We start from the raw sequence: 27,216 nt of genomic DNA on the forward strand, positions 1-27,216 counted from the left end.
AAAAAATTTGAAAATCATAATTTTAATTTTCAATTCATGATTAGTCTAATTATTGCGAATTTATTCACTTTCAAATGTCCCGAAATTATTAATGTTTCACAAATAAACAAAATCAATGTCAAACTGGGTATCGATTTTTTTATGCAGACATAATGCAATATTTATTTTGGAGAAGTTATAAAAAATAAATTGATTCATTTATTTACAGACATTCAAATATTAAATTTCACATTCGAAAATTACCCGCCACTATCTCTCATAGTTGGCGCCACCATCTTAAACCTAGTAAAATATGAAACAGTGAACTTACCCATCACAGCTATTCACAGTCATTGGCCGCCGTATTTATTATCTGTCACTTGAATTTTAGTTCACTTTTCACAATTATTTATAACAATTGTGGAAAAGGTAATGTTACATATTGAAAATAACGCTATCGTTTGTCCTCTAATCTATCATTTCCAAAAATCTCAACACGATATCAATTTTAGTTTACGAGAAAAATGTCAAATACGAAACCATGTTTTCACCTAATTTAGTCATATTTCACAATTATTTATAACAATTGTGGAAAAGGTAAGGTTAAATATTGAGAATAGCGCTATCGTTTGTCCTTTAATCTATCATTTCCAAAAAACCTTAACACGATATCAATTTTAGTTTACGAGAAAAATGTCAAATACGAAACCATGTTTTCACCTGATTTCTCCCACATGCCGTTAAAAAAAATTCTCGTTTTTTTTTTTTTTTGAATAGTACGTTTAAAAATATACAAATACATCATATGTATATATATATATATAACTTCGTAATTATTTACTACATTTTTTTTAAGTCATAAAATTTGAGCATTTCCTCCGAGAAATTCATATATATATAGAAGGTAACACGTTTCCTCATGAAACAACGTAGTAAGACTAAATTGACGAATTGTCGACACTTGGGTCGTAAAGCACGAGAAAATAGGGTGGATTTTATGTGTCACAATATGATGGTAAAGTAGAAATAAACGTTAATCAAGCTAGTAATAATATTAAGCCCCATATGTGTGTATACATATATGGATATAAAGTAAAGAATGAGTATCGTGCGCGAAAGTCTGTCTTGATAAGGTAACGTCATCGTATCAAAATTACGCAAACCTCATTAGTGGATCGATAAACTTGTGCATAACCTATCTTTATTTCATGCATCTCATCGTACTTCCTTCCCTTCACAGAAACTTAGCCCGGTACTAGCAGGTTGCAGGAAGGCGCAGCAATTTCCGTACGTGTTATCGCTTAATTCCATGCTAAAAAAAAAAAAGAAACAAGACCAGGGCAATGACTTTGCAAATGAAAGAAGTTGAAGAAATCGACCAAAATTTACAAATCATAACGAAACAGAGGAATAGCGAAATTGTATATAAGACGACAAGAATATAACTCAACACAACGCAATAAAAAAACGCGGGAAATGAAGGAGAACAAATATACAGAAAAAAATGAGAAATAATAAAAGAAAAATTTTTTTTAATATTTCAAAAATTACCAAGATTATGTTATAAAATTCCATAAAATCAAAGCCCAGAACACAATTAAGAATGCTATAAAAAAAAAGAACACAAACAATTATTTCTAATGCGAAGTTCGTAACGCTAATCAAACATTTAATTCTGATGAAGGACACACTCCACGAGACGTTAATTATTCTAGATTGCACAATTAATGGCCCAATTTATCATACTCGTGGGAACAAATTCAGGTCGATAGTTTTCCGAGCTTGCAACAAGGCAGTAAAACCATTCGAAATCACATAAACCTGGTTGCTTCACAAACCATGTGCGCTGGATTAGAGATTCATAAAGCTCGGTCAATCCAGGATTTCCTTCAAATGAGATTTTCCTATATTTATGCAGAAAACATTGTAAATTACGTGAAACGACACTTTTTCTCATTTAACTGTACCTTTGCGGAGCAATTTGTTGTTTTTTTTTTCGCCAAACAATGTTAAAATAAAGAAAAAGAAAAAAGTTACCGAGAATCGTGAAAAGAAGTAACTTTCAAATGGTCCTAAAAAGATCTCAAATTTTTTGCCTCAACTTCAGATAATGTGAAACTAATGGCAAAATCACAAGAAATGCTGCTCTATTCTAAGATTGTATATATACATTAAAATACGAAATCAAATAACTCTAGTACAATGTAAACCATTTAAAAAATGCAGATTTCTAATTTCAAGACATTCATAAAAGATGAAATACAATCTATTGTTAATAATAATAATAGACATTATTATTGTATACACAAAGGAATAAAAGAAAAAAATTGGAGAAAATTTAATGGATTTCATTTGCATTCCATTCTATTCTAAAAAGAAGCAGAGACTTTCATAACATACCTACACTAAAGGTTCATGCAATTTCGAGAGTACCTATTAGACTTTGCTTATACTGCCTTTATATGTAAAACTCTTCCTTTGAGGCAAAGGAAAGAGAAATAGTTAATAAGGAAGCGCAGAGAGATCAATTTAACTGATATACCGAAACAGAAATATTTATGATAAAAATCTGCTCATAATATACTGTTTTAAATAACAAGATGAAAATAAAAAAAAATTCCTAACAATAAAAATTATGATTAATATCACTTGAATATACAGGGTGATTTTTATGTTTCGGACCCACTAAAAATTTTTTTTTATTCTCATTTTTTTTCGTTTTTGAAACAAAAATAATAGAATTAAAAAAGAAATTTCGGGGGTCCGGAACATAAAAAACACCCTTTATATACATACGACATATAAAGTATCAATGCCTTAAATAATTAATATTTTCCACAGACGTAAAATCGATAATTTTGATTAACATTTAAAAAAAAAAAGATAATCAAAATCTTCTTAAATTGTCAGAAAATATTAAATTTTAACGAAATAAGAATAAATTTTCTTTCAATGTCATAAATTAAAAATCCAACTAAACCACTATTATTTTCAAGCTTGCGCAAACTGTAATAAAAAATGAACAAAGAAAAGAAAAGGAAGGTAACAAGACGTTTATCAAAAACTTTAGTGGACGTTAAGTATGTGGAGGATAAATATGGAATTTCGATAAGGCAAAAAAAAAGGAAAAATAGACGGCTCTATTCGAACATGAAGGAATTTGGGTGAGCCTGAAGTCGTAAAGTCTTGTCGTGGATGGAAGAACTTTGCTGTTCTATTCGTGCACGCTATTCACGTTTTCCCGGAATATATAAAAGCAGAGGCCCTGGTGAATTTTCCGTAAGCGAGTCGAGAGAAAGCGCAGACAAGTGAAGAAAAGTAGCATAGAAATTGAATTTAGTCATTTTCTCATTATTTTATTGAGCGACAGAAATGAAGAGACAATACGTGCTCTGCCTGTTACCATCATTTTACGTCTACTTTTCAACTGTACATTTTATTCCATCAACATTATTTTACAAGAAATTTTGAAAATATACACATTTTCAAAATATATGTAACATATTGATAGAAAGAAAAATTTAATAAAACATATAGAAATTTATCAAGAACGATCATAAATCAATGAGTTCTTTAGAAAAAGTTCAAATAAATTTGCGATTATAGGAAGAAAAGACTATAACAAAAATCGTAAGGAAAATAATTTTTTTTCAAAATCCAACGAAATACTGTAAAAAACGACCAACAAATTTATTAAATGAGAAATACCAAACAAGTAATGAAAATAAAAAAATTAAATGAAGTTAACAAAAATCAACAGAGTAATATAAAAACTTCCATGAAGTTTAAAACAAATTTCTAAAGTTAAATATTATATTTGGATATTGCTATAAACATAGTTAAGCAACAAGAAGAAAGAAAAAATCTTTTAAAATTTGTTACAAATTAGAACGTGTATAGAAGTGGGTAAACTATAATTTATCGCTTATAAAAGCAATATCGTTATAAACGATTGTACAATAAGTGACCATACAATCTTAAATTATATACATACACATACGTGACCATCTAGATATGTCTGGATAAATTGTGTAAGGTGAAAGCTTCCAATTTCAAGCAATTTTCAGATAAATTGTCCCAGGCCAGGAGCTTTCAATTTTACACTATTTTCCGAGATCAAGAATTTTCGTTCCAAATATCAATTTAAGTTGAACTCTCTCTCTCTCTCTCTCTCAAAAAGAGAGAAATTTATAAAATAATAAAGAATTGTTTTCAAAGATTGCAAGAAAATTTATAAAAATTCTAGATTGAGACCCATCTTTGTCAAAAACTTCTTCAACTATGATTTTTCAATTTCAGAATTGTTTCAATTTTTCAATAACCAATAACAATATGAAAAGTTATTAAGTCAAACAAAAATCACCTACACTGAAAAAAATGTTGCCGATTTAGGCTTCAATAAAATTTCTTGTTGTAGAATTAACAAGTCGTCTGTAATTAAAACTACTACTTCAAGTACACAGTAAACTTGGTTGTATCTTTTTCTATTGCAACGTTTTGATGTACATAAGTTATATCAAAAAGAGATCGTTTTGTGTATCATTTTTAGAAATGATACACGAAACGGTCTTATTTTTTGATGCAAAAAATTTAATCAATTTATATCAATCATGGCCGAATTGAATCGACTCAAAATTAAATTTGAAAATAAAAATAACAGAAAATCAAAAACAATGTGCAATTCGATAATTAAAAAGTGACAGCTTATAAACATAACTTAAAATGCATGAGAAAAAATTTGTCGATAAAATCAATATAGCCGAGCTTTTTAGAAGGTAGATGGCAGTTTTGCTTTTTATAAAAACGATTCAGAAAAAATTGAACCGCCGGATCGTAGAAGGGCATACGCGTGAAATCCAGCGCTTTAAGTTGGCCCCTGACATGAAAAAAAAAAATTTTTTAATTTTGATTTTTGAATATTATATCCTTGTAGAGAATAAAATTACGCAACTTTTTTCTTAATAAAGTTTTTTCTTAAAGTGAATTGTTTTCAAAATAATTGCAAAAAACTTGATTTTTTTATACCGTAATATTTCATTCAATTTTATGTTCAACTCGTCATAAATCCGAAGTTTTTTGACTTTTTGACTTCAGATTTGGAGGATTTACTCATCAAAGTGTCCCAAAAGTGTTAGATGAACAATAAATAAATTAAAATAATAACTAACATTTTTATTAATTTATTTATGTTAAAGGCCAAAAAAAATTATTTAATACTTTCAAATGATAAAGGTCTGTGACGAACTTTCGAATTGGAAAAACTTCCAGTGGAAGAATTGTTTGTAATAGTTCAATAGAGTTTTTCCAAAAGGTTTTAAACTAATTTGATTAAACATTTAGAATTTATAACAGTTTTACTTTTTGGCACGCCGCGCGTGGACCGGCCGTGAGTATAGTAATAGTGGCGTGATGCTTTATATCCTGGATATTTACTTATTGTAATTGTAATTGTAATTCAGTTGAGGACTGTTAATTCTACACAATCAAGCCTAATAATTTTTAATGTTTTAATTGTGTGGCTTCTAGGATTAAATAAAGTCTGTAACAATTTAATCACTATTCATATTTATTTATTTTCAAGATTGTTATTCTTACTATTATAATTTATTAAAAAGAACATTCACATTATTTATAAACAATCACTCCACATGATTTATTTAATTTAATATAATTCAAAAAAATGTATCGTCTATTACAGTAGTTATTATTCGCCCTCGTGTCGAGTACTGACGATCCTCGTTCTTTTTCTATCTAAAATTTCTTACTTAAAATATTCGCGTTTCATCGCACGTCAACGACAATTTCCGATTGTCATTTTAGTCATTCTTAACATTCTGCCCCCCTTGAACGGGCACGTTCAATAATTATCATTTATCGGAAGTGGCGAAACTAATTTCACTCCACGAGTATATATTCCGTTCTGAGTTTTAATCTTCACTACTCGAATAACTCCATCATCTCCAGGACACACCTGAATAATTCTTCCCAAACTCCACCGTAAAGGAGGTAAATTATCATCTCTTAAAATCACTATAGTTCCTTCTTTTATAATATTAGGAGAACCTGTGTGCCACTTTGATCTCACGTTGATCTCATTTAGATACTCGCGAGTCCATCGTTTCCACAGATCATTTTTTAGTTTTTGAATGTGTTGCCAATTACTTAGTCTATTTGATGGAGTTTGTGAAAAATCTAATGATGGAATCGTCATCAATGATGATCCGACCAAAAAATGACCTGGAGTCAAAACACGCATATCATTCGGGTCATTTGACATTGGTGTGAGCGGTCTTGAATTTAATATTGATTCTACTTCACACATGTATGTATACAATTCCTCGTAAGTGAAAAGAGTTTCCCCGACAGTCCTTTTCAGATGAGTCTTGAGCGACTTCACAGCTGCTTCCCATACTCCACCAAAATGTGGAGTACGTGGTGGTGAAAAATACCATTCAATGCCTTGATTTGCTAAATTGTTTTTTATTGTTTCATTATTTTCTTTTTTATTGAGCATGCTGTAAATGTCGCTCAACTCATTTTTCGCTCCTACAAAATTGAGTCCATTATCAGAATACATTCTTTTAGATTTACCTCTCCTAGCAAAAAATCTTCGCAAACATCCCAAAAACATTTCCGTTGACATATCACCCACTAATTCAACATGCACCGCTTTCGTACTCATACATATGAAAATTGCCGCGTACACTTTAATTTTTCCTCGATTTCTTAATCTTTTTTCTTTCACATAAAAAGGTCCGCAATAATCTATACCGCAATTCTCAAAAGGTCTTGACGGTGTAACTCGTACTTTTGGAAGGTTGCCCATAATGTATGATACTTCTTTAGGTTGATTTTTAAAACATTTTATGCATCTGTTTACAATTTTACGCACCGATAATCTCCCATCAATGGGCCAAAATTTTTCCCTAATTGCATATAGAGTGCCATTAACGCCTGCGTGCATATATTCTTCGTGAGTAGATCTTATTATGAGGGTAGTGATAGGATGTTTACTAGGGAGAAGGATGGGATGCTGCTGATCAAATGGCAATAACGCTTTTTTTATTCTTCCTCCAACTCTTATTAATTTTTCGTCAATAATTGGACTCAATCTCAATAATCGTGATCTTCTAGGTAAGTTATTGCCTCCATTCAACTCATGTATTTCATCTGCAAATTCCTCCTCCTGAACAAGCAAACAAATCTTATTAGTTGCAGCTCTCAACTCAGCCGAAGTCAATTCTTCCGAATCCTGCGATCTCTTTGCCACTTTATTCACGAATCTCAAACAATATGCCATCACACGAGTCAATTTTTTCCAAGATGAAAATCGACTCCATAATTGTTTCCAAGATGACTTCGGCTTTGCAATTAAAACTTTTGTTTTTCTTGATTCTGACTGATCTGGTTCTGGAATCATGTTATTTGGCCAGTGATCATCAGAAATTTTTAACCATTCTGGACCACTTTTCCATAATTTATTATTTAAAAAATCCTCCGGCATTTGACCTCTGGAAACTGCATCAGCCGGGTTATCTCCTGAAGATACGTGTCTCCACATCTCAGCACTAGATGATTCATGGATCTCAGCCACTCTATTTGCTATAAAGATGTTAAACAAGTGAGGTGAAGATTTGATCCAACTCAATGCAATGGTTGAGTCTGACCAAAGCATGACTCTATCTACTCGGCAACGCAATGATTCCTTCACAATCTTTAAAAGTCTAACTAAAAGTACTGCTGCACAAAGCTCCAACCTAGGAATGGTTACTGTTTTTATTGGAGCCACTCGTGACCTTGCACACAAAAGAGTTGTTCGATGTTCCCCACCTTTGGATGATCTAGCATATATGCATGCACCAAACGCCCTCTCACTTGCATCTGCAAAACCATGAAGCTGAAACTCATCAGATCCTTGATCTCTTATTGATCTTCCTATGCTCCAGTTGTTGATCGCGCACAATTGACGCTGATATTCTTCATAATCTTCTAAGATGTCAGATGGCACTGGATCATCCCATGATGATCCAGTTTTCCACAACTCTTGCATTTTGATTTTAGCATAGGTGATTACAGGAGCAACTAATCCCAGCGGGTCATACAGCTTGGCTATTTCGGAAAGCATGATTCTTTTGGATGTTACTGGTTCTTTTCGTCCGAGTGCAACTTCAAAACACAGATTGTCTTGTTTTATATCCCACATTACTCCCAAGGTCTTTGAGTTTTTTTCCAAATCTAACTTCAATCGTGAATCTACTTTATCATCTGTGTTCCCGGTGACTTCTTGTTTATTTGACCTCCATTTACATAAATGAAGTCCCCCTCTTTCGGTCAACTGTTGTAGGTCATGTTTTAGTTCTTGAGCTTCTTCAATTGATTCAGCACCAGTTACCAGATCATCTACATAGAAATCATTTTCAAGAACTTCAGCTGCCTTTGGATGATGTGAACCTTCATCTTTGGCCAATTCCTTCAAGCATCGAATCGCTAAGAAAGGAGCTGCAGAAGTTCCGTATGTGACTGTTTTTAATTGAAATGTTTTAACAGGCTCATCCGAATTTTTCCTCCACAGAATCTTTTGAAATTTTCTATCGTCAGGGTGTATCCAAAATTGACGGTACATTTTCTCGATGTCCGCAATCAGTGCTACAGGATATTGTCGGAATCTAATCAATATGGTGATCAATCCACTTTGGATCGTAGGGCCCACCAATAGAGTTTCGTTGAGAGAGATTCCAGTATTCGTCTTCGCTGACCCGTCGAATACAACCCTTAGTTTTGTGGTGAGGCTGGTCTCTCTGATCACGGCTTGGTGTGGAAGGTAGTAACCCTCATTTGGTCCACTACTTGATTGCTCCATATGCTCAAGATCTTCGTACTCCTGCATGAACTGATTATAAGAAAGCCTCAGTTTTTCATTTTTTAACAGCCTCCTTTCCAATATGAAGAATCTTCGCATAGCTGCTTCATATGACTTCCCTAATTCCTCCTTCCGATGATTGAATGGTAAACGTACAATGTATTTACCTTCAAGGTCACGACTTTTATTCTCTACAAAGTGTTTCTCGCATCTAGCTTCTTCATTTGATAAATGAACCATTTTGACATCTTCTTCCATTTTCCAAAATTTCTCCAACTGCATTGATAATGAATCCCGAATCAAGTTACACGTTAATCTTGTCTGTTTTTGATTATTATTGTATATTGTTCCAGTCACGACCCACCCTAATTGAGTATTTTGAAGAGAAGTGTGTGGTATCGCGAGAGAAATTTTATTATTACACAACAATTCATAAAATATTTCTGCTCCTAATAATATATCTATAGCAGCTGGTATGTCAAAATGAGGGTCAGCTAACTTGATATGAGAAGGTATTTTAAACAAATGTTTATTTATAGGAATAGATGGAATATTACTTGTAATTTTTGGAAGGATTAAAAAAGAAAGTTTTGTCGCGAAATTAGAAGTTTTAGATTCAATAACAGTCTCTACCCATTCAGCACTATTTATTTCATTGCTATTGAGAACTTCAATTGAAGATTGTAATCGCTTCTTTCTAAGATTTAATTTGTTAGCCAAAGACTCAGTCATTATGTTCGGTTGAGAACCACTGTCCAATAAAACTCTACAATTATATTTTTTACCATAAACATCTAATACAACTGCCACTGCTGTTGAGAGAAGAACCATAGAAGAGTCGATAACATGACAATTTTTTAATACATTTTCCTGTGATGCATTCTTATCCCCTACATTCAAACTACTCGCATTCGATTCATTTTCTGATTCCTTGTGTAATAAAGTATGATGACGTCTATTACACACAGAACAGTTTCTTGACTTACAATTACTTATTAGATGATTTTTATTTAAACAATTATAACACAAGCCTTTTTTCTTTGCTGTTTGAATTCTGTCACCAGTAGTCATTTCTTGAAATGTAGGACATTTTTGAATAAAATGATTTCCATTACATAAACTACAATTATAATTATTTTGTGTGTTTAATAAAGATTTACTCGTACTTTTCTTTTCATAATTTCCCTGTAATTTATTATTTGATTTTGACATATGTTTATGTTCACTGGTGACAGGATTCATTGATTCTAACACTTGACATTTTTCCTGAATGAAATTAGTCATCTCATTAAACGTAGGCATTGTGTTCCCCTTAACTGACCGTTCCCACTCTCTTCTGGTATCTTTGTCTAGTTTTGAAGCGATAAGATATATCAGCGGGGTATCCCACTTTTCCACCGGCTGACCCAAGACTGTTAACGCGCGAGTGTGTCTCAAAATTGAATCAAGCATATTACGAAGACACGATGGCGATTCCTTATTCGGACTTGTTAAATCAAACAGAGCTGTCATATGGCTCTGGATTATAATTCTTTTATTATTAAATCGATCTTCTAATAATTTCCACGCTTCATCATAACTCGACTCTGATATTGCAATATTTTCAACAACGCGAGCGGCACCATCCCTCAAATAAGATTTCAAATACCGAAACTTTTGTACCTTCGGTATAGTTGAATCGTCATGAATAATAGCCACAAACGTGTCGCGAAAACCCAACCACTCTTCATATCCCCCAGAGAAAGTGGGAAGGTCTAGCTTAGGAAGTGGAAAATGCGTGCGCACTGTACTTAATTCATTAGAATTTCTCGATGATATTATATCTCTCAAACCTGCAATCTCGGCATCTCGACGAGAACTCAACTCAGCTTCTAACAACGCTATACGATTTCGTTGTCGATCTATTTCGTTATTCTCCAATAATATATCGCGATTTTGGAAATTGCGATCTTTCAAAATTTGCTTTGCTAACGCTACATATTTAAAATAATTTTCATCAAATTCCGCTCTATCTTGTTCACGATTTATTCCCGGAGCCAATATTTCTAATGTTAGTTGAGCTCTGTCAAATTCCTTTTCCACTTCCTCGATTTTACTTAAGCGAACTTGAATTTCCTCGACACTAATTTCAATATTTGTTTGACATTTTTCTATAAAAGTTTTAAATTTTGTTAATTTACTTTTACAATTAGTTCTATTTTGTCGAGCAACTTCAAGTTCACGTGTTTCTGCCATTGTTATTAAACTAATAATATTTTCAAATAAACCCAATTAAGAATCGAACAATAGTTAGATACAATAATAACGCAAAACAATAGGCTCACGTATTGATGAGATACCATGAAGACAATTGATCAGCAGAGAAGGCGACTATATTCCACTCAAATCGACGATTTATTTTCCAAGCGTTCCAGAGTTTTCTTCAAATATTTCAAATCCTCAATATAAATGAGACCTCAGCAATTTGAGAATGCAACCACCAATTCCAGATAGATCTGCCCGATTATGGCCCTCACGTAATTTGGTTACACTCTAATTCGATCACAATATAAATTTCTATTCACAGTTAATTTCAGTTTTCTTTTATAAAACCGAACCAAAGTTTGAGCACTCGACACTTTTTCACTACACAGTTTATGCGAATAATCCGGCTCGAAGGACCAAAATGTTAATTCTACACAATCAAGCCTAATAATTTTTAATGTTTTAATTGTGTGGCTTCTAGGATTAAATAAAGTCTGTAACAATTTAATCACTATTCATATTTATTTATTTTCAAGATTGTTATTCTTACTATTATAATTTATTAAAAAGAACATTCACATTATTTATAAACAATCACTCCACATGATTTATTTAATTTAATATAATTCAAAAAAATGTATCGTCTATTACAGTAGTTATTATTCGCCCTCGTGTCGAGTACTGACGATCCTCGTTCTTTTTCTATCTAAAATTTCTTACTTAAAATATTCGCGTTTCATCGCACGTCAACGACAATTTCCGATTGTCATTTTAGTCATTCTTAACAAGGACCTATTGTACTACTCAGAGTAGTTAAAAAGTAGTAAAACCTACTAGTTCTTTTTTCAGTGTATAAACAGGGTGGTAAAGATAATATATTTTAAGTAAATATCGTATATATTTAAACAATACGAGACTAAAGAGTATTCTTTAGTACGCGTGATTATTTTCACTAGCATTTAACAATAAAAATATTTAACAGTTTAACAAATAGTACAAAAATCAATAATTATAGACGTAAAAATCAGTATATCCATGATTTGCAAATAATCGTCATTTTTTTAGCAAGAATATTTGTCTCGTTAAAAAGTAAACTAAGTTTGATTTTATAATATTTCTTTTATTGTTTTTATTAAAACATTTTATGTTAAGAGCATTTGAACCTTCGTGACGTCACAAATCATGGCGCATGACACGCAAACTTCTCAGGTATGTGAAAAGCACAATTTTGAATATTTTTTAAAAAAACCTTTTGGAAAATATTCAGAATAACACAGACTCTGTCTGTTATGTACGAAAAATTCAAAATTTTGCGTTTAAAACGTTTTTTAAACAATGTTTAAGTTCCAAAAATGGCCTACATATAAGCAATTCGTGTATTTTTCCTTACTTGTGACAACCAACTTAAACATTGTTTAAAAAACGTTTTAAACGCAAAATTTTGAATTTTCCGCACATAACAGACAGAGTCTATGTTATTCTGAACATTTTCCAAAAGGTTTTTTTAAAAAATATTCAAAATTGTGCTTTTCACATACCTGAGAAGTTTGCGTGTCATGCGCCATGATTTGTGACGTCACGAAGGTTCAAATGCTCTTAATATTAATTCAAACAAAAATTTGAAATTATTATTTTTATTGTATTATCTGTATTTTCTTAATTTTTTCCATAACTCAGAAGTTGAAGACTTTTTTTTAGAAAAACTTTAATTTTCAAATAGAATAATTTATTGTTTGTAGCTTCGATAATTTTTTACCGAGTCCTATACTCTCTAAATCTGAATAAATTAAATTTCACTTAGAATGTTTTAAAAGTCTTCAACGTCTAATATGAATTATTTTGAATTAGTGGATTATTCGTAAACAATTTAAACAATTCAAAACTTTTTTCTGATCCTTAAAAAATAATTTTTTTGAAAAAATCCCAAAGTCTTCCCTAAATGAACAGCTACGATTTTCGGGTTAAGTTTTATCGTTTCAGAGGGTGCTAAGGAACCACTGGGTAACAATGATTTTTCTTGGCATCGTAGGCAAACTTTTTTTTCTTTTTAGACACCTGTGACTTATTCAGATTTAGAGAGTATAGAAATTAATAAAATAAAATCGATTTTCTTTTCTATATGAGGCGTTGTCTCACTAAAAATTGTGAAATTTAATAAACATTTTTTTATGGTAATTTTCGATTATAGAATGTAATATGTATAATGTAGCTTAGTAGAGGAGGACATGAGTTGAGAGGTGGCAGTAAACTCTTTAACATCTATACGATATGTTCTACTAATGGAGAGGTTGTGAAGTTCGTGAGGTCAGTGGACGGCGTTCAAAGACCAGTTAATATACGAGTTGGCTAATACGGTAAGTACAACAAGTACGTCCCGTGTAAGGCTAATCCGACTGGACTATATAATCGAGACCCAAGCAATTAATTTCTGCACGCATCAAACAGCAAACGTGTATTTCAAGTGCCATAATTTCTCTTTTTACAATTTTATAATATTTTTCTAAAACTATTGCTATGTGATTAATTATATTAGTTTTCATTAACGACAAAATTACTTGTAATCTTGTAGAAATTATTATTGAAAGAAACTTTTTCAAACCAGAATCATCATTTTCTTTAGAATAAAAAATTTGGATCAACATTTTTTCAACAAACGAAATTTTAGATAAAAATTATAGTATACTAAACAAATGTCAAAATGTTAAATTTGCTTTAGAAATAATTCATACATTCTTTGAAATAATACTAAAACATTTAGAAACAAATTTTTAATGGTCTTTTAAAAAAAGTACTTTTAAAATAAATTCAGATTGTTCAGAAAACAACTTTCGAAATAAAGTGCTTAAAAATATTCAAGTTTCTGTAAAAAAAATGACAGTAGTTTTTAAGAAAAACCGAGGTTTTTTTTTTTTTTTGAGAATATAAATTGAAGCAATAAACAAAAATTTATAATATTCTCGAAAACTAATCTTACTTTAAAAAGTAAATTAACAAAAAAAAACTCACACCCACATATAACTCATTATTATTTAAATTCAACTGTTTGTGACAATGAGAAAAATCCTTTGTATTTATTTAGCATAGTAAATCGTTAGTAGAGAATATTCAAAGATCGAAAGCCAATTTACATACAAATGACACCAAAGAAAAGAAAAATTATCCCAAGGGAGAATTGCATGGATGTCGTAAAAATTCAGAGTGCTGGAGCTGTAAAGTAATCACACAAGAAAATCCTATTTTACAAGAAAGCTTACGTACTGAAATGTAAGAAAAGAAAACGTATATCTAAACCAGGATCAGGAATAAGTAAGTGTAATAGCAATCGACTTGGCGTCTGATTAAACGCGTACTTCTTCCCCTTGCACTTTTTACTATACTACTTCGTGTTTAAATGAAATGTCATTCCTAAAGTCAATTGCATCTTGAAACACAAACCGAATGCTTTCAACTTTTTCCAACTCCTTCCTTCTCCTACCAACTTCCCTCTAACTAAAACAATTTAACTTTAAATTGATCAAAAGCTTTTGAAACTGAACAAAATATTCTTCAATGAAAATAAATTAATTATACAATTATAATTAATTATTATCCAACAGTTACGAATTAATTTAATTTTAATATTTTTATTTCAAAATTAATTAATCTGTCTTATTAAGGACTTTAATATTAATTTTCAAATGAAAATATTTAATCGAATTGTAGTGGTAATAATATAATATAAATATTTTAATTTTTTTTCAATTTCATCCTTATAAAAATTAAATGAATAAAAATATTTGACAGTATAATATTTCGAACAATTATTATTTACTAGATGGATAAATTAAAAAAAAACGGTGAAATAATAGTCACATTCATGAAAACAAATTAATGATTATAAAGATTTCCCTCATGCCTCACAAATAGCTTAACGCTCATGTTTATTTTTTTTGTTAACTTTTAAACTACTTCCCAGAAGAATAATAACTTTAAAAAAAATATATATATATAACTTTGAAACAATGAGTCAATTTTTTTCATATTTGTTTTATAATTAAAAGCACACAAAACTTTTTGTTTCTTTTTTTTTTTGTTACTTTTGAAAGTATTTTTAGTGACCGTTTGCCTTCCATTTGATGGTAATGCGCTTTTGTCACAGACTTGGAAAGTTAGTTCCACGTGCGGGTTACGACTCACGTTAAATCGGGCTTTAAGGTTAGACCATGAAACAGTTTATGTTGCACCAAAGGTTTAACAAAACACAAACGCAAACGAATAGCCACACAACTATAAATTTTCAGTTTACTATTCAAGACAGTTTCCGGCGCGGATTCTTTCTTACAAAAAAAAAATAAATAAAGTAAAAATGAATATTACTGAAATTTCCATAAACGATATAATAAAATTATTTTCATAATGTAAATGATGATAATTTTTTAATTATTAATAAATTATTATTAATATACTTAAAGCCAGTATTATTTTTCTTGAATTTAATCAATTTCAAAAAATTGTAGAATTCAATGAATTATTAATATCAGGCGCAACCTTCGAAATTTGTATTTTACTCTTAGAGTGAGAGAAAGAAGAAAAAATAATGTTTAGTTGACTGTCTGATTATAATATTGTTATTGATATTAATAATAAATTAGCAATAATAAACTTTTTTTTATAAATTAGTTATTATAGTTTAAACATTCAAACTACTCACATGGCTAGTTTCTTCTTCTGATCCTTCTTCCAGTTATACAATCTTGAATTTATTCTAAAAAAAAAATGCAAATTTTATAATAAACAGAAAAACAATTAACGACTTAACTACAAATAATTGTAGTCTCTAATAAGAAAATTAATTTAGTTTAATTTAAAATTTAATTTAATTTAATTTATTTAATTTATTTAATTTATTTAATTTATTTAATTTATTTAATTTATTACCTGTACTTAAGTTTTAGACGAATTGTTTTTATTGGCTTGCATTTGCATTGAAATACGCTATACTTTTATTTGAAAACCACATTTTTTTCGTCACACATCTGAAACAGAAAAATCAGCTCCTAAATAAATATGTTTAAAAATAAATAAACAAATCTTGAAAAACATTTTTTTTACACTATATAAAGTTATTTTATAAATTTAAAATTTGTACGAGAAATTATAAACTTTTACAATTTTTTGTAGGTATTTGAATTGTCTTACAAAAATAAAAATGTTTATTTATATAATAAAAAATTTATATTTCATTATGTTTAAAAATAGGTAAAATAGTTTCAAATATTAAAGTAAGACTCAATTCTAAATTTTAAAAGAAAACTGTAAATAGTATTAAATTTGACATTTTAGATATGAGAAAAGAAAAGTGTATCAATAATTATGTAACCTACAATAAATAATTTACAAGGGAAAAAATATATATATATATATATATAATCAATAAACTAAAATTGAAAGCGACAAATTCAGCAAATTTTTTGCACTAGGTCCGTCGATACAAGGTCAAGTAAACAAATCGATATTATCACTTCCGCCATAACCTAATTATGCAGACCTAAGATAATCCACTATAATGCTTTGTTGCAGACAAAATAATAAAATCAAGAATTCAAAAGTCCACTGAACCAAATATTTCAAAAAAAAATTATCTACATAAATATATAAGAGCTTTCAAAATTATAACCTCAAATATTTTTACCGCCAACTCACACTAATCTAAATTCTAAATAATATATCAATAATTTATCCATTACACCAGAATGAAATGAAAACATTATTTTTAATAACACGAACAATTTAAAATTTGACAATAATTATTTAAAATTTCTAAAATAGATATTCTATAAAGATTTTTTTTTGAAATCTTACAATACACTGCAAAAATATTAGATAATTTCTATACTCAAGGACGGATAAAACACTTATAAGAATGATGTTTACTATTTTAGAGTGAAATTCAAAAAAAATATTTACTCACTAAAAAGATGTGAAACCATCACGACATTGCGGGCACGTTGATATCCAATAAACCGGAAGTAAACAGGTTGCAATAATTTTTAATAACAAAATTTCAAAAAAATTTTCGAAAAGCATGAGAATTTTTTGGTAATACTCTCGGAAATTTTCGATCAAATATGAAATATTTCTCAAACACTTGTGTAATTTAGAAGAATTTCCAGCAATAAACAACATGAAATTTTTAACCTCCACTGTTACCAACTTATGAATTTCAATCATTTCTTTTTCTAGATTTTACTTTTAATTTCATTCAATTACTAGTATTAATAAGAAATTTTATATAATTGTTACGTGTTACACTTAAAAATATATATTATAAATACACACCGGAAACTAATTTAATAAATCAAGTACAGCAATTAAAATTATTATACTTCCATTGCTTCTTTACGCGCAAAAAATATTCACCCCCAATCAACACTGCGTATGCGCAACTTTAGAGACTGTAGCGCTAAATTCAAAAACGTTTTTGAAACACTAATATGTAAAATAAATAATTCAAAAAAAATATATATTAAAATGTAATTAATATAAAAGGAAAATTATATATGAATTAAAATAATAAAGTATTTAACTTAGAAAAATAAAAGAAAATAAATATTTTAATCAAAATATTAAAATTAAATTCTTGTCAAGAAAATTATTACTAAAATATAAATTATATTATGCTTAAACTAAATGTGTAAAATGATAATTATTTTAAACAATGAAAATAAACAAAAAAGTTGTAAATTCAGATGTTCATTACATGAACATTTTGCTTCCTCTTTACGATCAGCAAAAAAAATTTGCTTCCTCGTGGGGAAAGCATTAACAATGAAATAAATATACAAAAATAATATAATAATATAAACATTTGAGTTAAATTTAAAGAATTACTTAATGGAAGTTAAAAAATCAAAAATTCTCATTTTATTTGAAATTTCTAAAAATTAATGAAAAATAATATATAATTTATAATTATTTACAATTATATCGGTTTGTTTGAATGCAAGGAACACAATTATTTTATATTAAAACTTGAATTTAAATAACGGAGTGGCTATTTCGCCCGTCGCGGGCGAACTAATTCATTTCTGTTATTTCGCCCGTTGCGGGCGAAATAGATACGACTGTGTGAACTGGCTATTTCGCCCGTCGAAATGAATGTATTTTAGAAAACGGGCAAAATAAGAAAAATAGATTATTTCGCCCGTTCAAGATAAAATCGAGTATCTGGAAGACGGGCGAGTATATTATTTCGTCCGTTAAGTATAGACAGCTGTTTTTTAGATAATGAGAAAAAATAATTTTACTTTTTTTAAATATAACAAATAAGATGGATAGAAAAAAGACGTCTGAGTATAGGTCTAATATTTATTTATATCTTTTGGAGTATTTGGTTTAATAAAATAGAAGAAATTTAAATAAAAAAAAAGTTCTTAAAAATTCTTTAAATTCTTAAGATTAATACTTAATTATTTTCTATTTTTTTTTCAAAAAATTTTATTAATTAAAGTTTTGAGAATATTTGTAACATAAAATTTGTTTGTAATTATTAACTTGAAGATTTTTCAAATATTTATTTTACACGTTTTTGAGACGTGACTTTAAAGAATATAATTATTTTATCTAAGAAATTGTATTGGAAAAAAAATTAATATATTTATAGAGGTATTAATTACTCTTATTAAATAATTAAAAAAATTTAATATTTTATAGTAATGGTAAATAAATATAATTAAAATTATAAAAAAATTAATCTAATATTAAAATTATAAATTATAGTTATTAAATTTAACTAATTAAAATTACGATGTTGAAGTCGAAAACAATTAAAATTGATCGTCATCGATTTAAAAATATTAATATTTTTTCAAATAATTAATAATATTTCTTAATATTTTTTATAAATTTTTCTTTTAAAAATTGTTGACGAAAAAATTGCAAAAAATTTTTTCTTAAAAATTGAAAAAAAATTGATTTTAATTTTGTAATTTAAATAAGAATATAAAAATCGACTATTTCCGAAATTTTTGTATATTTGCATCTCTACATTCAACGAGTAAATGAAATTGAAGACAAACAAAATAAAGAATGTCATATGAACTACTTTCGATACCAAATATATTTTCAAACAACGCACCGTCGTTTTCAATATTTAAAGAATATACTATACGGAGTATAATCTCACACTGATAAATAAAACCATGATTCTGCTAAGAAAGAAATCAGAAAAACCCTTTTTTTTATCGAAACACAAAAAATTAATGAGACCATCAAATTTGTTTATCAAATATATGATATTTAACATAAATTGCAAAATAAAAGTTAAAATAATTTTAGTTTGTAAATTGAAATATACAACAGCTGTTTATACCTAGCGGGCTAAATATTGTATTTTGATTATTTCGCCCGTTTTTGTTTAAACATTTCATGGACGAAATAATATACTCGCCCGTCTTCCAGATACTCGATTTTATCTTGAACGGGCGAAATAATCTATTTTTTTTATTTTGCCCGTCTTCTAAAACACATTCATTTCGACGGGCGAAATAGCCAGTTCACACAGTCGTATCTATTTCGCCCGCGACGGGCGAAATAACAGAAATGAATTAGTTCGCCCGAGCGGGCGAAATAGAAACAGCCTTTAAATAAATACAAAATTTTTCAGCTAAAATGGGAATTTTTTTTTAACTTTCATTAATTAATTAAATTTACCTCAAATGTATACTTTCTATATATCAATCAATTCGTTTTCATGCAAGGAATACAATTATTTTATATATAAACTTCAATTTTAAAAATCACAAAATTTTATTGCCAAAATGTGAATTTTTGATTTGTTAACTTTCATTAATTCTTTAAATTTAAATTGAAACTATACTTCATATATACCAATCTATTTAAAAATTTTTTCGATTAAAAAAAAATTTTGGAAATAAGACGATAAAATTTTTTTTTTTTTTGGGTATTTTTTAAAATCCTTTGGTCAGATTTTAGATATTAATATGATAAATGAGCCTACCAAATTTTATCTAAATCCATTAAAACCTGTTAAAGTTATCGTCTAAACAAAAAAGGGATCCACACACACACACACATACATCCGGACAATTGATCAGGATCTCATATAACATGTTTCTATATAGAAAAAAATTTGTTTCCGCCACTTTGAAAATTTTTATAAACGAAAGAACTACAAAGCTTCCTCCATGAGGAAGCAAAATATTTAAATAACAATAAATAAATACATAAAATTAAATTTCTAAAATAAATAAGTTAATAAGTTAATTAATTAAAATTGAAATTTTAGACCAATTTTTTAAAACAATTTAAAAAAAACAAAAAACAATTTAACCAAATAATTATGAAAATATGGTCTTAAAAGTTTCTAAAAAAAAAATTATGGTTCATAAAAAAATTATTTTTTTTTTACTTTAATTTTTAAGTTCCTAAGAATGCAACTTGATTTAAACATTTTGACTATATATATATATAATATTCCTGGCAAATGTTTAGTATATCGTAACTTTAGCATTACTCTCACGAGTCCCAAAGGATTTGTGGTGAAATGGTGGAAACACATGCGATACGATGGACTTGAAACTCATGACCGCAATTAGCATAGCACCGTGTATTCTACCTTTTATCCTTTAATTATTTGGAGTTCGAGAAACCCACGCAAATGGTTATAAAATTACGTCCGCGTTATTTAATTATTCCGCATAGACAATGGGGGAAGAATACCCGAAAATTGTTTTTATGCACGCGAAAATAAATTAAATTAATTTCCTATTTAAATTACAACTCATTCGCATATCTTAATTAAAATATATAATATATTTTCTATGAATGCATTTATACTATCAAATAAATATTTCAACAGTGAATATTTATTTCACTTTTATTTATCGAATTACATGTAAATATTGATATGGAAATTTTCATCTCATCGATTTTTATTTATATAGGAATAATATTAAGAATTTTGGGACACTATAGCTGACTATAACAAAATCTGTCAATATAACTAGCTTGGGATAATTTGCAAGAGTAACTTAACTATGGTGATTTCACCTGCAGGCATATTAGAATGCACAATGATCAGGTAATCGATATGCGAAATTTACGTGACCATGTAACAACCCAGAGGGAACAAACTTGGTTATAATAGATTTCTGCCTTTATGTTCTCTCATGTCTCTATTCTGTTGCCTATATACATGTTATTCACTCGATATTCATTGAAGAATATTCTCTGTATTTGATATGAAATTTCAAACCAAATAAAATTCAATTCAATTAAGGACGAAACATATATTTGCTGTACATTTATCATTGTTGTATATTATTAATTCTATATCATAAACAACAGAGGAAAAATTAAAAAACTAATAATTACTTACTTTAACGATATCGATTTTTTTAATTACTTGTTTAAATCAAAATATATCAATTACGTTTAAATATATAATTTTATAAAATAAATCTTTTTTTTCTATTATTTATTTAAATCATCGATAAATTTAATTATTTCAATTTTAATTAATTTAATTAATTTATGGTTACCTTTAATTTAATTTTTTAGTTTAAATTTAGTTTATTTTTTCCATTATTAGGTATAATATTATGATAAAAATAATTATTAAAATGAAAGAATTTAAAAAAAATATATATAAATACAAAACGAAAATAAGAAAAAAAAATTCATCTAGTAAATTAAGAATTTTCATAAATTTTCAAATAACTTTCTTTTGTGAAAGTACCACATAACTAATTTCAAAGCATCTATAATATTTATTAACAGAAAATTGGCGATGATAAGCATCTTCTTAAAAGTTTATTCGGAACATTCTAAAAAGGGAAGCAAACGATTAAGTTTTTGAACAAAAAAGAACTAAACCACTCACGATACGAGCTTTAGTGTGTTAAGAAATGTGTTGTGCAAAGAGAAACTTTAAAACCACTAAACTGCAAGTTACACGAGAGTTTCAGTCTATTTTGACTCTCGTGAAAAAGAAAAGAACTTTACAGAATTTTTTATAACATATATAGGTATATATCAAGAAAAACAGAAATCTACAAGTGAGAGAAATTAAAATTAAAACTGTAATTACTTCTGATTAATTTATAATTTTGTAGATAATAATTCAAAAATATTATAAGGATTCATTGTCATGTGCCAGATAATATTAATAATTTGTCAAAAAATTTATTCTTGCAAAATTACATATTTAAAAAAATGATTAAAATCGTATTGCCAACATATTGAATATTCCTCAAATATGCCAATTTTTATAAATTAATTTTTGACAAAATATTAATACATTACGAAGCTGAAGTACACAACGTTTATGATAAACGATTTTAAAGAATTAATTTTTTAAAATGAAAAATTCTATAATTTTTCGCCTAAAAAATATTTCTTGTAGTTTTCATTAACAAATTATAAAAAAATATTTTTTAAGCAAAACATTATAGAATTTTTCATATTAAAAAATTATTTCTTTAAAAATCGTTTATCATAAACGTTGCGTACTTCAGCTTCGTAATACATTCAGACACATGACAACGAATCTTTATATTATTTTTGAGTTTTACAATAAATTAATTTCTAATGGTAATAACAAATGGTAATAAAAATCATTCAAGTTTTTTTAGACTAAAAAATTTTTAAATTCACAAAAAATGTTAATTTTTGTAGAAATTTACAGAAATTTCTCTGACTTTGAATGAAATTTTCTGAAATTCCCTGACTTTTCCCTGACCGTTAGACACCCTGAAAATTTTTTTAAAATTTCCATTTAACAAACTTATTGAAACACAAATTTTTATTAAAATTAAATTTAAAATAAATTCTTTGAATTAACATTTTAGAAAATTATATCCATTTCATTTCCTAGTAACTTTAATTTATTGATGTCAAACTCAACTAATATCATACGATCAGAAACAAATAATATATATATATATGTATATATTAAATCAAAAGCGCACATAATCCTAGCTACAAACAATATATAGTTATTCTAGCGAGAGATTAGTTTTAGTTTCGTGTAATCAGAAGCGTCAGACAGAAACCGACACGTATTTTCCATATTACAAGTTCACCTACATTTGTATTCAAAGGGTAAAATTAATGGATTAACGATAATATATCATCAGTATATGAAATTTAAGTCAATTTTATCTATAATTATATATAAAAATAATTAAAAAAAAAAATTAATTCTCTTTTGACTTTGATAAAGACTTATTTTTTTTATAGCACTTGACAAATTATAAATGATGACAATCTATCTGAAACTGAAATTTCTTGATAAAATGTTTTGCGAGATACTAAAGGAACTTCTTCATATACTTTATTGGAAGAGGTTTTTACATTAAACTCACTTTAGAAAGACGACAGTGAATCAAATGAAGATAAAACGAGCTCTTTGACATCGGAATTGTTTTGTCTCGTTGCCTGCCTCATAAATTTCATATTAGACTTAATCCCACGACAGAGACTATAACATTTACCTTTAGTGTCGTTTTAAGTAAATTGCTTCATTTTAAAAGTAGTATAAGTATATTACAAGTACCTGAATTGACACTAATAAAAGGAGACACGTTTATGAAAGGAGAAATTAATATATATGTCCAAAATTTAAAAAATCAACTCCTAATGGAAAATGAGAAAAATCACTAATTATTATTTGTTCAGTTAAGTTTTTCTATAATTATTAATTTAATAATTAAGCAAATTAATATTTCTGTACTTTACTTTTTAGAAGTAGAAATAAGTCTATCTTTTCATATAATTAATTAATAACCCTAATTAATTAAAGAATCACACAAATTAAAATTAAAAGTTTTTAAGAGATTTTTAGCTGTTAAATTCATTGTTTAAAGGTAAATGTTTTATCTATTTAAGTTTTCAAGAAATTATCTCTAGAACTATTGAAAAGTTTCGTCTACCCCTCGGTAAAGATTAACAACTCAATCTATAACTTTTCCTAAACTTTGCTTTCCTGATTACCCTCGTGAAACCAGCTTTTAGCAGATTTTCAGCTATTCCATTTTGTGAAATCTTCTATATATTCATTTATATTTGAGACAGTTGGGCACTTTCTTATATTTGTTTTACTTACTGAATAAAATGTTTCTGCTGCGATCCTGCTTTTGAAATTGCTGTATATTTGAATTCTCAAGAGGAGTTTAGTCTCATTTCTCCATTCCCTCGTTAAGAAACTCACGGTACTTGACAAAAAAAATTTTTCATGTCTTTCCCAAATGAATATTGAGAACTTTTTTTCTGTAGGTCGCTATTTTCTTACATTGACATCTGAAAAACGAAACAAATGAATTAATTTTTTTTTTGTTATTAAAAATAAATAAATTCACATTACAAAAATATTAATTTTCAAATTAATAAAAATCACTGAAATTAGGATTGATTTTAATTACCAAATGAGGAGCTGGATCGTAGAACCGATTCTTCGCTCGAACTGAACTCACGCAGAAGTATTGTCCGCCCCTCCACTATACCATCAAATTTTAAAACTCATAAATAAAATATTTAAAAAATATTAGGTTATGCAGAAGAAAAAAATACATATTTTATCTATTTGAAACTTTTTTCTAAAATGTAATTTATTAGTACTAAAAAATGAAAACTGAAAATTTTTTTTTTCGAAAATAAATTACTTTTTAATAAATATATCGTCCTTTTTCGGTCAAATATTGACGAAATTTTGTGAAATTTTGTAAGCATACACAATATACACAACAGAAGCCTACAAGCTATAAAAAATAAGAAAAATCACATTATTTATTTATTAAAAAATTTTAAAAGACGTCATTTACAAATAGAGGAATTTCACTTTTCTACACAAAAAAGTATGCGATGAATTTTCAAATTATGAAAACTTCTCGCGAGAAAGTTTTTCCTTTACTAATCAGGAAGTTTTTCCCACAATTTCAAACTGATTCGAATATAAATAAAGAAAATACGAGGAAAATAGCGAAACTACTAATAAATTACATTTTAGAAAAAAGTTTCAAATAGATAAAATATGTATTTTTTTCTTCTGCATAACCTAATATTTTTTAAATATTTTATTTATGAGTTTTAAAATTTGATGGTATAGTGGAGGGGCGGACAATACTTCTGCGTGAGTTCGAGCGAAGAATCGGTTCTACGATCCGGCTCCTCAATTACAAAAAAAAATTGTGCAAATGTCAATCATTGTTACAACTATGAAAAGTACCATTTTCTCTGAAATTCAAAGTATTTGAAACTATATATATATATAGTTAATTGAAAAAACTAATAATTAAAGCAACTATCGACTGAAATAACATGTTTTCGATTTATAGCGATGATAACTTACTTATAGCGAATGAAAAAAAAAGAATGTCGCATTTTAATCGATAAAAGAGAGGAAAAAAGTCATTACGAAAGTCGCTGAGGGAATCTCAGTGGAAACTATGGGTAACATGTTTCGTCCACGTGCGAGAAACTCATTTTATATCTCCTCGAAGAAATTCCCTGTTCTCTATACCGCAAAGACCAAGCTCTTTGAACTATCATAATCTGGTTAGACGAAGTACAGAAGAAATAGCAAAAAAAAAAAAGATAAACGAGAAAATAAGAGAGAAAGACTTTGAACAAAACAAAAAAAACTACATTTAAATTCCGTTCAAGCTGCGCTTGCTCTACAACATATATTGTGTTAAAAATCCCCCCCCCAAAAAAAAACTACATAGAATACAGAATTTAAAAAAAATTACGAATAATAATTTTATTAACTTTCAGTATAAAAAAAAGAAAGCAAAAAAAAAAAATTTAATTTCTTTGAATTACTATCGTGTTTTATAAGGAACGTATAGAGCTGAGAAGAAACATAATGATATAGAACTCAAAGAATGTTGATACGACTCAGAACTAAGTTTATATATAGTTAAACGAAATGAGTATATGACATTTCTTGAAATTGACATTCTGAAATAATACTCTTGTATCTATATTCTTTGTATAAATATACAGTGAGAGCATATTTATACATACCTATACGATTGTTAGAACTCAATGTGCTTATCACTTATCACTTGTTCGGTGTAATTTCATTTTCGCGTGCATTCAAATCTAGTACCACAGGCACTAATCGGACGCTACATAACAGAGCATTTCAATTATCTCACTAGCAATTATATCTGACCCGGGTCAGCACGTTACTTCCATTTCCAGATTGCGCTTTGCTTTTTCTAATTAAGGGCAAAACGTGCATTTCTGAAATTGTTGGGTAACATCACAATTTCCACCTATGAGAGCAAATATTTTTCTCTCAATAAGTGTTTTTATATATATAGATATATTATTATAAAAAATACTATCTCATGAATTCACTGTTTTTTTATTTTTGTCAAATTTCATAGCCGAAGAAATAATTTTTTTCTTAAAACCTGATCCCAAAAGTTATAATCAAGATATTTTTATAATTACATTTCATTAAGATCGCTCACCCATAATAAAATTAAAAATTTTTAATTTACCAATAATTAATAAAAAAAAAAATTGTAAATAATTTTTAAATTATGAAATTTTTATTTATTTTTTATAAAAAAAAATGTTCAATGAAATTTTAAGTAATTTTATAAAAATGTAATGCAGCATTTAGAAAACTAAATTTTAGAAATCTTAAATTGAGTTCTTAAAACTTAAAATTTTTTAATAACAATTTAATCTAATTTTCTTTTTAATTTTAAAAATCTGTACAATTTATCATTATTAAATTTTATTAAAAAAAAGACAACCTCAGGTGAGCTACCTTAAAAACTGTCATTAATTTTAGTAAAAATAATAATTGTACCATTATTTATTTATTTTTTTTTTTTGAAAAAACCTTCATTTAACATTCGCTCTAGTTGAAAATTTGTGCTTTTGTAACTGTTACGAATGGTGGCTGTTATCCATGTTGTTCACATCTCCGTAAAAGCAAGCGCCTGAAATTCATTGGAAACTCAATGCTTAATTGGACTCGATACCCGCGGTCAATTAATTTTATTTCACACTCGTTTCTTTCTACCTCTAGTAAAAAAAAATGTTACTTTTCTCGAAAACTGACAACTATATTGTCAGTTAATAAAAGTTTAAAAAAAAAAAATTAAATTGATTTT

General features: G+C 27.9%; 2 protein-coding genes across 6 annotated transcripts in view; one reads left to right on the forward strand and one right to left on the reverse strand.

Moving 5' to 3' along the window:
* LOC127287005 (ras-related protein Rab-24-like) overlaps window positions 1-27,216 on the forward strand; it is a 590,458-nt gene that overhangs the window by 546,831 nt on the left and 16,411 nt on the right. The gene's annotated exons all lie outside the window — the stretch shown is intronic.
* Window positions 5,837-11,074, reverse strand: LOC127287070 (uncharacterized). Its single transcript, XM_051313793.1, has 3 exons — window positions 11,020-11,074; window positions 10,161-10,944; window positions 5,837-9,794 (listed from the first exon to the last, which is right to left on the reverse strand). The coding sequence occupies exons 1-3, from the start codon at window positions 11,072-11,074 to the stop codon at window positions 5,837-5,839; spliced, it is 4,797 nt and encodes a 1,598-aa protein (XP_051169750.1).

This window comes from Leptopilina boulardi, unplaced genomic scaffold (assembly GCF_019393585.1).
Source record: "Leptopilina boulardi isolate dan_hultmark-lab unplaced genomic scaffold, ZJU_Lbou_2.1 LbouV2_367, whole genome shotgun sequence".
Taxonomy (NCBI): domain Eukaryota; kingdom Metazoa; phylum Arthropoda; class Insecta; order Hymenoptera; family Figitidae; genus Leptopilina; species Leptopilina boulardi.